The following is a 13,287-nucleotide window of genomic DNA, read 5'->3' as shown; positions in this document are numbered from 1 at the left end:
TACATGCACCTGCACTCTATCACGCAGGCATGTGTGGCCACATGTTCGGACCACAGGCTCAAGCTTGCAACTATAGCTGTTGGCTATAATTGTGCTGGGAGGGCTCTGCTATCCAAGCTGGGACTTGCATGTGGCAATGAGATGACTGTGCCCTCTCAGTAGTCCAAGGCTTGAACCTGTCCAAAACACTCTGGCCGCGCCCCACAGCATAATGCTCTCCAGTTCCATCCATGCTGCTGCAAATGGTAAGAATTCCTTCTTTTTTACAGCAGCGTAATATTCCATTGTGTAGATGTACCACGGTTTTTTAATCCACTCATCTGCTGATGGGCACTTAGGTTGTTTCCAAATCTTGGCTATTGTAAATTGTGCTGCTATGAACATAGGGGTGCATATATCCTTTCTGATTGGTGTTTCTGATTTCTTGGGATATATTCCTAGAAGTGGTATCACTGGGTCAAATGGCAGTTCCATTTTTAAATTTTTGAGGAAACGCCACACTGTTTTCCACAATGGCTGCACCAGTCTGCATTCCCACCAGCAGTGAAGGAGGGTTCCTTTTTCTCCGCATCCTCTCCAGCACTTGTCATTTATTGATTGTTGATGATACCCATTCTGACAGTTGTGAGGTGGTACCTCATTGTTGTTTTGATTTGCATCTGTCGGATGATTAGTGACTTTGAGCATGTTTTCATGTGTCTCTTAGCTTTCTGAGTGTCCTCTTTTGAAAAGATTCTATTTAGGTTCTTTGCCTATTTTTTAAAAAAAAAAATATTTTATTGATTTTTTACAGAGAGGAAGGGAGAGGGATAGAGAGTTAGAAACATCGATGAGAGAGAAACATCGACCAGCTGCCTCCTGCACACCTCCCACTGGGGATGTGCCCGCAACCAAGGTACATGCCCTTGACCGGAATCAAACTCGGGACCCTTCAGTCCGCAGGCCGACATTCTATCCACTGAGCCAAACTGGTTTGGCCCTTTGCCTATTTTTTGATTGCATTGTTTATTTCCTTTTGTTGAGTTGTATGAGTTCCTTGTAAATGTTGGAGATTAAACCCTTATTGGAGATAACATTGGCAAATATATTCTCCCATGCAGTGGGCTTGTTGTTTTGTTAATGGTTTTTTTTGCTGTGCAAAAGCTTTTTATTTTGATGTCATCCCATTTGTTTATTTTTTCCTTAGTCTCTCTTGTCGTAGGACAGTGATGGCTAACCTATGACACGCGTGTCAGAACTCATTTTTTTGGTTGATTTTTCTTATTTAAATGGCATTTAAATATATAAAATAAATATCAAAAATATAAGTCTTTGTTTTACTTTGGTTGCAAATATCAAAAACTTTCTATATGTGACACGGCACTAGAGTTAAGTTAGGGTTTTTCAAAATGCTGACACGCCGAGCTCAAAAGGTTTGCCATCACTGTCCTAGAAGCTGTGTCTGTAAAGATATTGCTACGACATATGTCTGCAGTTTTGCTGCCTATGGAGTCTTGTAGGATTTTTATGGTTTCCCACTTTACATTCAAGTCCTTTAGGCATTTTGAGTTTGTTTTTGTGTATGGTGTAAGTTGGTGATCTAGTTTCATTTTTTTGCATGTATCTGACCAAATTTCCCAGCACCATTATTAAAGAGGCTGTTTTGACTCCATTGTATGCTCTTGCTTCCTTTGTGGAATATTAATTGAGTGTAATGGCTTGAGTCAATTTCTGGGTTCTCTATTCTGTTCCATTGGTCTATATGTCTGTTATTGTGCCAGTATCAGGCAGTTTTGAGAACCGTGGCTTGGTAATATAGTTTGATGTCTGGTATTGTGATCCCTCCAACTTTGTTCTTCTTTCTTAGGACAGCTCTGGCTATTCGGTGTCTTTTTTTATTCCAGATGAATTTTTGGAGAGTTTGTTCTAGATCTTTGAAATATGCCCTTGGTATTTTAATAGGTATTGCATTGAATCTATAGTTGCTTTAGGTAGTATGGACATTTTAATGATGTTGATTCTACCAATCCATGAACATGGTATGTTCTTCCATTTGTTTATGGCTTCCTCTATCTCTTTTTTCAATGTCCTGTAATTTTCCAAGTACAGGTCTTTTACGTCCTTGGTTAAGTTTATTCCTAGGTATCTTAATTTTTTTGGTGCAGTGGTAAATGGGAATGTTTTTTCATTTCTCTTTCTGTGAGTTCATTATTGGTGTATAAAAAGGCTATAGATTTCTGGGTGTTAATTTTGTATTCTGCTACATTGCCAAATTCATTTATTAGGTCTAGTAGTTTTTTGCTGGAGTCTTTGGGATTTTCTATGTATAATATCATGTCATCTGCAAATAAGGACAGTTTTACTTCTTCTTTTCCAATTTGGATGCCTTTTACTTTTTCTTCTTGTCTGATCGCTATGGCTAGTACTTCTAGTACTATGTTGAACAGGAGTGGTGAAGGTGGGCATCCTTGTCTTGTTCCTGTTCTTAGGGGAAATGGTTTTAGCTTTTGCCCATTGAGTATGATGTTAGCTGTAGGTTTGTCATGTAGGGCTTTTATTATGTTGAGGTGTGATCCCTCTATTCCCACTTTGCTGAGAGTTTTTATCAAGAAAGAGTGTTGGATTTTGTCAAATGCTTTTTCTGCATCAATTGATATGATTATGTGATTTTTGTCTCTCAGTTTGTTTATGTGATGTATCACATTTATTGATTTGCGGATATTGAACCATCCTTGCATCCCTGGAATAAATCCCACTTGGTCATTGTGTATGATCTTTCTAATGTATTGCTGAATCCGATTTGCTAGGATTTTGTTGAGGATTTTAGCATCTATGTTCATCAAGGATATTGGCTTGTAGTTCTCTTCTTTTGTGGTGTCTTTATCTGGTTTGGGGATTAGGGTAATGCTGGCTTCATAGAAAGAGCTTGAAAGTGTGCCTTCCTTTTGAATTTTTGGAATAGTCTGAGGAGGATAGGTTTTAGTTTTCTTCTTTGAATGCTTGGTAGAACACCCCTGTAAAGCCATCTGGACCAGGGCTTTTGTTTGCTGGAAGATTTTTGATCGCTGTTTCAATTTCTTTGGTAGTTATCGATCTATTCAGGTTTTTTGACTCTTTTTGGTTGAGTTTTGGGAGCTTGTATTTTTCTAAGAATATGTCCATTTCATCTAGGTTGTCCATTTTGTTGGAATAGAGTTGTTCATAGTATTTTTTCATAATTGTTTTTATTTCTCTGGAATCGGTTGTTATTTCACCTCTTTCATTTCTGCTTTTGTTTATTTGGGTCCTCTCTCTTTGCTTCTTGGTGAGCCTGGCTAGAGGTTCATCAATCTTGTTTATCCTTTCAAAGAACCAGCTGTTAGTTTTGTTGATCTGTAATGGGGTGACCCGCGGAGACGACCACCAGGGACTCAGATCAAAATTTAGGAGCCTTTATTAAGCTGGCCAGCGACTACAGTTACAGCACCCTGCTGAAGCAGAGGCTGAACTGCAGTGCCGACTACAGGAGTTACAGCGTTTTTGTTTGTAAAAACCACAAAGTTAGTTACAAAGCCTTGTTTACACAATTTGTTCCCGACACAGTACAATATCAGTACAGTGACTACCTTCCTATCTATGTGTTCTAGGAACAGAGAGTACAGCGTGCCCCGTCTGGCCGAAGCACCAGATATGCAGCCTAGCACAGATCTTTTGTATTGTTTTTTTGCTCTCTATGTCATTTATCTCCGCTCTGATCTTTATTATTTCCTTCCTTCTGCTTTTGCTGGGCTTTTCTTGTTGCTCTCTTTCTAATTCTTTGAGTTGTAGGGTTAGTGGCTGTCTCATTGTTAATAATTTTTATGATTGCTTTGGGTTTACACTTTATGTTTGTTTGTTTTTTTAGGGAGAAGTAATAGCCCTGGATAAACTACCCAACAAAGTTAAAAAAATAAAGGAGAATGCTTTATTATTAGGGCTGCATTCCATTAGGACTTTTTGCTTTGATGGAACAAAGGCACTTAAACTCGATATGGTTAAGGACACAGAAGGTGAGTCAAATTTTATCTTTTAAAGACTTTTACACACAAGCAGATTTTGCTGTCATTGTTCTAGCCTCAAAATATCCACAGGCCTTGAAACTTTGGCATGGATCTAAGATTTTTTGCTTTAATAGATATCTCCTTTTCTTTTCATTTAATTCCTGAATATCAAGTTTTTAATAATTCCAACCCCCAAGACTTGGTCAAACTCTTTTTTCTTCTTTTTTTTTCATTACCATTTATTCCCTCTATACCCTCTTCCACCTTCACCCACACCCCTACCCTCTTGGTCAAGCTTTTTATACTTGACATATTTATCTTAATTTCATAATGCATCTCAGAAAGCTCCCGAGCCTTTCGATTTTATGATTCTTGAGCTATTTTGTATTACTTCTTCATTTTTCTTGAAGAATGGGCCTATGGAGCTGGGAAGGGAGGGAAAACTGTTACATTTATTAAATCACCTTATCTCTATGTATCTCTATCTCTTATTTAGATTTGATTTCATGAAATACTCAAGAAAACTGCATACTTTAATGAACTCACTGGCATTAGTTTTTTCCCGAGTGTTTATTGATTAAAGATGAGTTTTAAAAAGCTGAGGATGTGGTCTCTGATTTGCCAGCCCCCTTACAGATCATCTAGATCAGTGGTCGTGGACTACTGGTGGTCCGTGAGGTCTGAAAGATTGACGACCGCTGATCTAGATTGCCTTTGTTAGCAAACAAAACTCAAGTAAATTTGAAGATCTAATTGGCTTTATTAAGCTGATTATTGGGCAACATACCATCTAGCAACTGAAAGCTTGCTCCCTGGGTTGTACCAAGGGGAATTTTTTTATAGGAAGAAGCGTGGGGCCAGGACACCATTTCTTTTCTCTTTCTGGGAACCTAAGGGTAAAGGTTTTTATCCTGGAGATTGCCTCCTCTTTCTATGGGGAACATAGCATCAAGGGCTTTTAGCATTAAGCAATGCCATTTTGATACTGTAGTTTTCTCTTTAATACCATAAGGAAACATAAAGGAAACATACTCTTTCTAACCCTGTAGTTTTGTTGTAGGCTGCAGAATGGCAACAGGTGTCTGACCAGTGGGGTTAGATCAGACCTGGCTCAGCAATCTCGGTACTCGGATTATGACTAGGAAAAATTCAGAGCCAAGATTCCAACCATAAGAACATTTACTTGTAAATCACAGAGGTAAAAGAAGTAATTCCTTAAAGAAATCGGCTTAGGAAACAAGTTTATAGAAGTAAAGGAAGGGCTCTTGGAGCTTGGGAGTGGGGAAGCTAATGGTAATGCGTGTGGAGGGATGGAAAGGGGGAAGGAAAAGAGAAAAGAAAAAGGAAAGGTGTGGGAGTGGGCATGTTCCTTAGGTCCTCTGTCCTAAGGGTTTGAGGGGTGGGGATTTTAGGCAGGTCCCAAGGGAAGATCTCCATGGAATATTCAGTAGCTTTCCAGGTGTGTCCTTTCAAGGTTGTGGTCTCCACTGATTAATTGGCCTGCATCAGGGCAGGGGGTCATTATTCAGTGTAGCTGGTCCTGAGGTGGCTTGTCTGGTTTTGTTGCTTTTCTGGGCCTGGAGCTGAAATACAATTGAGGCCTAGATGTTATCTCTAGGGAGGAAAGGTCTGTTGGTCCAAACCTTATGAACAGATATTCCAGGAGAGGAAGGTCACCCTGGAAGGAGGTCCCACCCTATAATTGTCCTTTGCTAGGCACCCAGGACTTTCTGCCCTGGTGACTTCCAGCCCATAGTCCTGGCCCATAGTTCTTGCTCTGCTCATGTCTAATTGCCTACAACAATTTACCTGTATATAAGCTGTCGTTCATAAAAATGACCATTAGACAGGAGACAGTTCAAAATAATCCATTACTCTAACTTCACTAAAATTGTTGTTAGGTCACCAATTTAAACATGTCCCCGTAACATTTCTTATAATATTGGTTTAGTAGTGATGAACTACTTTAGCTTTTTCTTGTTTGGGAAACTCCTTCAATTCTAAAATGATAGCCTTGCTGGATAGAGCAGTCTTGGTTGTAGGTCTTTGCATTTCATCATTTTGAATATTGAATATTTAATGCCATCCCCTTCTGACCTGCAGTGTTTCTGCTGAGAAGTCACTTGACCTTTTTATTGGAGTTCTCTTGTAGGTAACTGACTGCTTATCTTTTGCTACTTTTAAGGTTTTTTCTCTTTGGAATTTTAATCATGATGTGTCTTGGTATGGACCTCTTTGGTTCATCTTTTTGGGATTCTGCATTTTCTGGACTTGTATATTTATTTCCTTCAACAGGTTAGGGAAGTTTTCAGTCATTATTTCTTCAAAAATATTCTCAATCTCTTGCATTCTTTCTTCTTATACTGGTACCCCTATTTTGTGAGTATTGTTACACTTGATTTTGTCCCAGAAGTTAAACTGTCCTCATTTTATTAACTTCTTTTTTTCTTTTCTGATTGGCTGTGTTCTGCTATCTTGTCTTCCAGTTCACTGTTTAGATCCTCTGTTTTATCTAATCTGATGGCTGTGTTCTGCTATCTTGTCTTCCAGTTCACTGTTTAGATCCTCTTTTTTATCTAATCTGATGTTGCTTCTCTCTAATGCAGCGGTTCTCAACCTGTGGGTCGCGACCCCTTTGGCGGTTGAACGACCCTTTCACAGGGGTCACCTAAGACCATCCTGCATATCAGATATTTACATTACAATTCATAACAGTAGCAACATTACAGTTATGAAGTAGCAACGAAAATAATTTTATGGTTGGGTCACAACATGAGGAACTGTATTTAAAGGGCCAGAAGGTTGAGAACCACTGCTAATGTATTCTTCATTTCTGTTATTGTAGCCTTCATTTCTGACTGCTTGTTTTCTATGGTTTCTATCTTTTTGTTGACATTCTTACTGAGTTTATTTATTTCCTCCCTAAGTTCATTGAGCATTCTTATGACCAGTGTTTTAAACTCTGCATCTGGTAAATTGCTTGTGTCCTTTTAGTTTATTTGTGTGTTTTTTGTTGTTATTGTTGTTTTTTTTCCTGGAGCTTTTTCTTTTTCTTTTTCTTTTACTTGAGACGTGTTTCCTTTTCTCCTCATTCTGGCCAACTTCCTGTGTTTGTTTTTATGTATTAAGTAGATCTGGTACATCTTGCATTCCTGGCAGAGTGGCCTGTGTTGTAGGTGTCCTTTGAGGCCCAGTGGTGCAGTCTTTCTGGTCATCTTAGCCGGATTTCCAGGTTTATCCCTTGTGTCTGTTTTATGTGCCCTCTTATTGTGGTTGAGACTTGATTACTGTTGGTATATCAGTGGTTGGGATTGACCTTCTGGCTGACTGCCTATGGATTTGGCCATGGCTACATGGGATGAGCTCTAGGGCAGGGCAATCCCACTGAACAGGAGTCACTTTAGTGGGGGCTCTGGTGTCAGCTGACTCCTCCCTTGCAGTGTGTCTGTCATTTGTGGAGCTGGTTGGGTGGAGGTCTTGTATAGTCTGTAGCCAGCCACTGCCTTTGTTTGTTCTGGAGCCTCTTGGGAGGGGATCTAGTGAATGTCAAGGACAGCTGCCATTTTTGCTCAGTTGGGGTATCTTGTGGGAGCTACAAAGTGATCTGTGGTTTGTTGCCACTTGTACTGGTTTCCGCATGAATTGGAGAGGGTATGCTGTGAACCAAGTTCCGCTGCCACTAGTGCTGGGCTTTGTGACCCTATAGTGGGCACCATGATATGAGCTGAAGGCCAGCTTTCACTTGTGCAGGGCTTGTGGATGCTTAGTTGAAGCTATGTTTTAAGCCAAGGGTGGTCACAAATTTTGCCAGGCTTGGGCCACTAGTTAGGAGTTACAATGCAAGTTGAGATCACTTGCCACTTGTGTCAGGCTTGGCACTTAGCAAGAGGTAGACAGGACATGCCAATTCCAGCTAGTGCTTGCTTGGAATTTGTAGACCTTTGAGAGATTTTAAGAAAGTGCTCAGCATGAACCTAAGTAGGCCACTCATGTGGAAAAACTGCTGAAAGATATTCAGACTGGACACACTGGTTGGGTGGGAAGGTGTGTCAGGAAATCACCAGGGTGGCACAAATGTGCTAGCCAGGTAATGAAGAGCTCTAACTTGGCACCTGCCTGCACCTGGCCCTCTGGATGGGAGTTGTGCTCAACAAAGGAGCAATGTGCCTACCAACACTTTCATCCCCAGAGGGAGCTTTCTTAACTCTGGCCTCTCCAGCCCTTGTCCCGAAGCTAGTCAATTTCATTTTTCTCCATGTGTCCCTTCTAGTTTCGGGACAATCGTCCATAAGCCTGGGAGCGAGTGAGTTGGCAGACAAGTGTGTGCTTGGGCCCTTTGAGAGGATGCCTACGTGAACAGCAGCCTTCCATTTCACTTGGGTATCATTCCCACTGATTTACAGCCAGGTGTTATGGGGACCACTTTTTCTGGAACTGGTGCACAGGGTGTGGGAGCTTGGTGTGGGTTTTGGACTCCTTGCTCCTCAGAAGGGACTGCTCCCACTGAGATATCCCTCCCAATTTTTAGTCACACAGCTTTGTTTCCACTCACCATTTTTGCTGTTATTGGCAAATATATTACATTTGCCATTATATAACACACTATATGTATAGATATGGATATATGATACATGTGTATATATGTATATACACATATAGCCTTTATTACATATAGGGCCATCAATGGAATTATATGCATATTTATTCAGTTGATTTTTAAGTCAATTAAGAGAATATGCATTTATACTGTTTTTTATAATTACATAATTACCTTTACGTGTGTTCTTTGTATTTTCATATGGACTCAAATTACACTCTAGTTCAGTTCCTTTCAATTTGAAGAACTTTTAAAAGTATTTCTTATAAGCAGGTTTCTAGCAACAATTCTCTAGGTTTTTGTTTATCTGCGAGTATCTATTTCACCTTTATTTTAAAAAGATAATCTCTTTGTACTTTGAATACATCATCCCACTGCCTTTTGGTTTTCATTCTTCTGATGAGAAAACATCTTTTAATCTTATTGTGGTTCCCTAGTATATGAGAGTCATTTTTCTCTTGCACCTTTATATTTTTTAAATTTTAATAGTATGTTATATTTACTTCCCTATGTCCAAAATATTATCATTTCAACATATATCTCTTGCAGCCTTAAAGATATTTTTTCTTTGCCTTTAACTTTCAAAATTTTTAGTATGATGTGTCTGATAGCTGATCTTTCTGCATTTGTCCTACTTAAAATTTGTGGAGCATCATGATCATTTTTTTCAAATATTTTTCTAGTTTTTGTCTCTCCTTTTCTGGTGCTCTTATTGTGTTTATATTGGTGCACTTAATGGTGTCACACATACCTCTGAAGCTATGTTCATTTTTCTTCTATTGTCTATGATCTTCAGATTGCATAATTTCTACTCTTCTGTCTTCAAATACATTGATTCTTTTTTCTGTTAGCTGAAGTCTATAATTGAGCCCCTCTAGTGAATTTGTCATTTGTAATTATTCATTCAATTCCAGAACTTCCATTTGTTTTGTTTTTTTGTAATTTGTACTTATTGATGTGTTTTATTTGGTGCGACATCGTTGCTATGTGTTCCTTTGCCTCCTGAAGCATAGTTTCTTTTTATTTAATTCTTTGAACATATTTTTTATTGGCTGTTTTAAAGTCTTTGCTAAGTCTGCTATCTATACCCTCTCAAAGATGGTTTCTGTTGTGTTGGGTCACACTTTCATGTTTCTTTGCATAGCTCATAACTTGCTGTTGTTGAAAACTGGGTAATAAGTTGCACCAACTCTAGATACAAATCACTCCTCCCTAGGCTTGTGGTTATTGTTTACTGTGATGGCTGGTTGTTTTAATAAATTGTATATTGCATGTACACATAATCCTGGGATGATAATAGTTTTATGAGAGTTCTTCTTTTTTCCCTAAAAACAGTAATTATCACTGTGGTGGTGGAATAATGATAGTTGATTTTTAAAAATATATTTTTATTGATTTCAGAGATGAAGGGAAAGAGGGATAGAAACATCAATGATGAGAGAGAATCATTGATCGGCTGCCTCCTTCTACACGCCCTCTACTAGGGATCGAGCCTGCAACCCAGGTATATGCCCTTGATGGAATCAAACCCGGAACCTTTCACTCCACAGGCCGAAGCTCTATCCACTGAGCAAAACCTGCGAGGGGGTATGAGGGCTCTCTTTACTGTCTCTTTCCCTGGTCTTTGTGTTAAACTGTCTGCTTTAGTTATTATTCAGATGCTATTTGCCTTCACTAATTTCAGGTTGATTATGCTGTTGTTTTCAGTAGTGCTCTGGGGCATAAATTGTTTCACCATCTTGATCCAACAAATTTGGTGCCCTTTGCATACGTAATCTTTGAAGCCAGTTTTTGAGATTTGTTCTCTCCCCAGGAGAGCTCTTCTTAGCTGTCTCATTTCTTAGTTCTCAGGTAAACTTCTGGCAGGTCTGTGGTTTAGCTTACTGCTCTCATGGAGCTGCCAGCCTCCTCTTAATTGCTTACCACCACAATCTCCATGATTTTCCAGAGTAATCAACCCTCAGGCTTAAACTTCCCACCATTGTGGTTAAAATAAAGTCAGTTCACTTGGGGAAATACCTGAACTCTGTTTTTACTTGCTATCTCTCCCCTTTGGCAAAACCTCTGGCCCACTGTTCCAGAGATGAGGGCAAGATAGCGAGTGACCTATTTTTCTTAGAGTGACACCTGATGAATGAGCAGCACAGTATTGGGTTGGGTCATCATCCTCTGATTTTTCTCAGCTTGCCTTTCTTAATGTGGAACTTCTTCACCAGCAATGAATTGGGGTGAGGGTGGTTGGGGCTTTACAGTTCTCAGCTTCTATGCCTATGTATTGGGGCTGGTGGAGGAAGGCAGCCTCAGAGTTTTCAGGTGCTCTTACCTAGAGTTGAGCTTCTGCAACATGGGACTTGAGAGGGAGGGAAGGTGAGAAATGCTGGTAGACCTGCCCTTCCAGGTGAGATACCACAATCCTTGACTGGGAGCTGAGGGAGAGAGGGTGCCATGTGTCCTTGGCTGCACCCAAGTGAAGTGGACCTTCTTTGATTCTGAGCTTCAGGATGAAGAGAGGCAGTTGGGACAAAGGAGTGAATGTGGGTTGTGGCTCAGCCATAGTTTCTCACTATTCTTGCTGAGATGTAGTATATTTTCTTGACTTTAAATGGTGGTTTTTGTTTATTATAATTTTTACCAGTTATGGTTATTTCACTGGAGAAAAGGTTGTGGAACTCCTCATGTCCTCATTCCAAAAGGTATCTCAATTTCATTTATTTTTAACAAAAATATTGCTCCTGAATTATGGTATATACCAGTGATGGTGAACCTATGACACGTGTGTCAGAGGTGACACACGAACTCATTTTTTTGGTTGATTTTTCTTTGTTAAATGGCATTTAAATATATAGAATAAATATCAAAAATATAAATCTTTGTTTTACTATGGTTTCTGAAAGGGCGAGGGCTACGCCCTCCATCTTGCCCCAGGGTAAGTGCTACGCCCTCCATCTTACCTTTGGCCATGTGCTTGGCAAGGAGCTTCTTCCCGGAAGTCTAAGCCTCTGCTAGCCACACCCAGGAACAAGACACCGACTTGCGCCTGGCCAATCGGCAGAGCACAGTCCTTTCTCCTCCCCTTACTCCAACCCCCACTATAAAACCCATCTCCACACAGAGTTCTCTCTCTCTGCTTCCTGCTGCTGTGTCGGCAAGGTGGGGGAGCCGAGCTAGCTCGAATAAAGACTCTTATGCTTTTGCATCGGACATGGCTGGCTCCCTGATGTGGTTTCTTGGGGATCCTGAAATCTGGGCATAACAGTTTCAAATATCAAAAAATTTCTATATGTGACACAGCACCAGAGTTAAGTTAGGGTTTTTCAAAATGCTGACATGCCGAGCTCAAAAGGTTCGCCATCACTGGTATATACCATCCCAAAACAGTGCATCTTTACAAATCTCTAAAGGTAGTTCCAATTTATATTATGAGAAAAAGGTTTATGAAACAAAAATGCTGGGACTCTTGCAGTACATAAGCCTTACTAGTTTATCCCATGCCTTTCTAGGCTTGAGTAAGAGAAATTTCACTTGGACCAGGTGCATTTGGAGAGTATTTTGGTGATTTTTTGGTCTGATCTAAGACAGGTTTAGAATATTTTTATGAATTTCTTAATTTAATATTTTATAGTCATCCAGTACCTTCTATTAAAATTGTACTTATTAGGAAGAGTGAGTTCAGTGACTAGGCATTGCCCCCACCCTGAGGGCCACAGTGTATAGTTGTGTCCTGTGCAAGTGCACCAGGCTGAGGGGTTAGTGGGGGCTGAAATCTGGCCTGTGCTCTGTCATTGTGTGCAGGACTGTGTTAATCCAGAGGAAGGGGTGCCTTAGTTCTAGTTCACACACAAGTATTCTGTGGGCTTGCAGATTTTTAGTGTCTGGGGTTGGGGGAATAAGACCTGAACACGTGACTATAATTTAAGACTGTGCATCTGAAAGATACCAAATGAAGTCAGAATGTTTATTTCTCATAGGGACAATAGAAAAAGAGTTAGAGGAGGAGGTGGCATTTGACAGGCCTTAAAAGGATATGTAGTATTTTGTCAAAAGGAAATGAGTGCAGGGGACATCGCAGGTGAGAATTAGCAGAGGCATACACATAGCAAAGTTCATGCATCTTGGTAACAAAGCACTGTTCTGTTTTGCTTTGTTTTTAACATTGGTGAATATGGGAGAATACAGAGAAATGCGGCTGGAGAAATAGATAAGGCCATATTATTAATAGTCTTTCTTTGTTAATCTCAGGAGTTTATTTCACAGTGTTAGGTAGCTATGAAACTAACAAATTTTTTTTTATTAATGTCAGAGGAAAAAATAACTTGTTGAAAGCTGTGTTTTAGGGGAATTCATCTGGCCACAGGATTCAAAATAAAACTATATAAGGTATTTCAATTAAAAGAATTTAGTATAAAGCCACACGAAAGAGAAACAGTTTGGTATACACAGTATAAAGAGTCAGTTAAATCGATGTGGGAGAGCTGAAAAAGCAAAAGGAGACCACTTAGGCAAGCAGCGGTTCTCAACCTGTGGGTTGCGAACAATGAAAATATATCCTGCATATCAGATATTTACATTACGATTCATAACAGTAACAAAATTACAGTTATGAAGTAGCAACGAAAATAATTTTATGGTTGGGGGTCACCACAACATGAGGAACTGTATTAAAGGGTCTTGGCATTAGGAAGGTTGAGAACC

The 13,287-nt window shown here is 39.7% G+C and overlaps 1 protein-coding gene across 2 annotated transcripts in view; it reads left to right on the top strand.

Annotated features, from left to right (window-relative positions):
* The window catches only part of NSUN6 (NOP2/Sun RNA methyltransferase 6), a 63,196-nt gene that overhangs the window by 31,861 nt on the left and 18,048 nt on the right, over positions 1-13,287 (top strand). For both annotated transcript variants that reach the window (XM_070432529.1, XM_070432538.1), the window contains one exon: positions 3,863-4,007. In XM_070432529.1, the coding sequence (XP_070288630.1) occupies positions 3,863-4,007 (145 nt within the window). The remainder of the gene's footprint in view (positions 1-3,862; positions 4,008-13,287) is intronic.

This window comes from Myotis yumanensis, unplaced genomic scaffold (genome assembly GCF_028538775.1).
Source record: "Myotis yumanensis isolate MYYU_CA2020_CCGP unplaced genomic scaffold, mMyoYum1.0.hap1 SCAF_1, whole genome shotgun sequence".
NCBI classification, from domain to species: domain Eukaryota; kingdom Metazoa; phylum Chordata; class Mammalia; order Chiroptera; family Vespertilionidae; genus Myotis; species Myotis yumanensis.
Note: the sequence above shows the minus strand (reverse complement) of the source record. Positions and strands in the feature narration are given on the sequence as shown.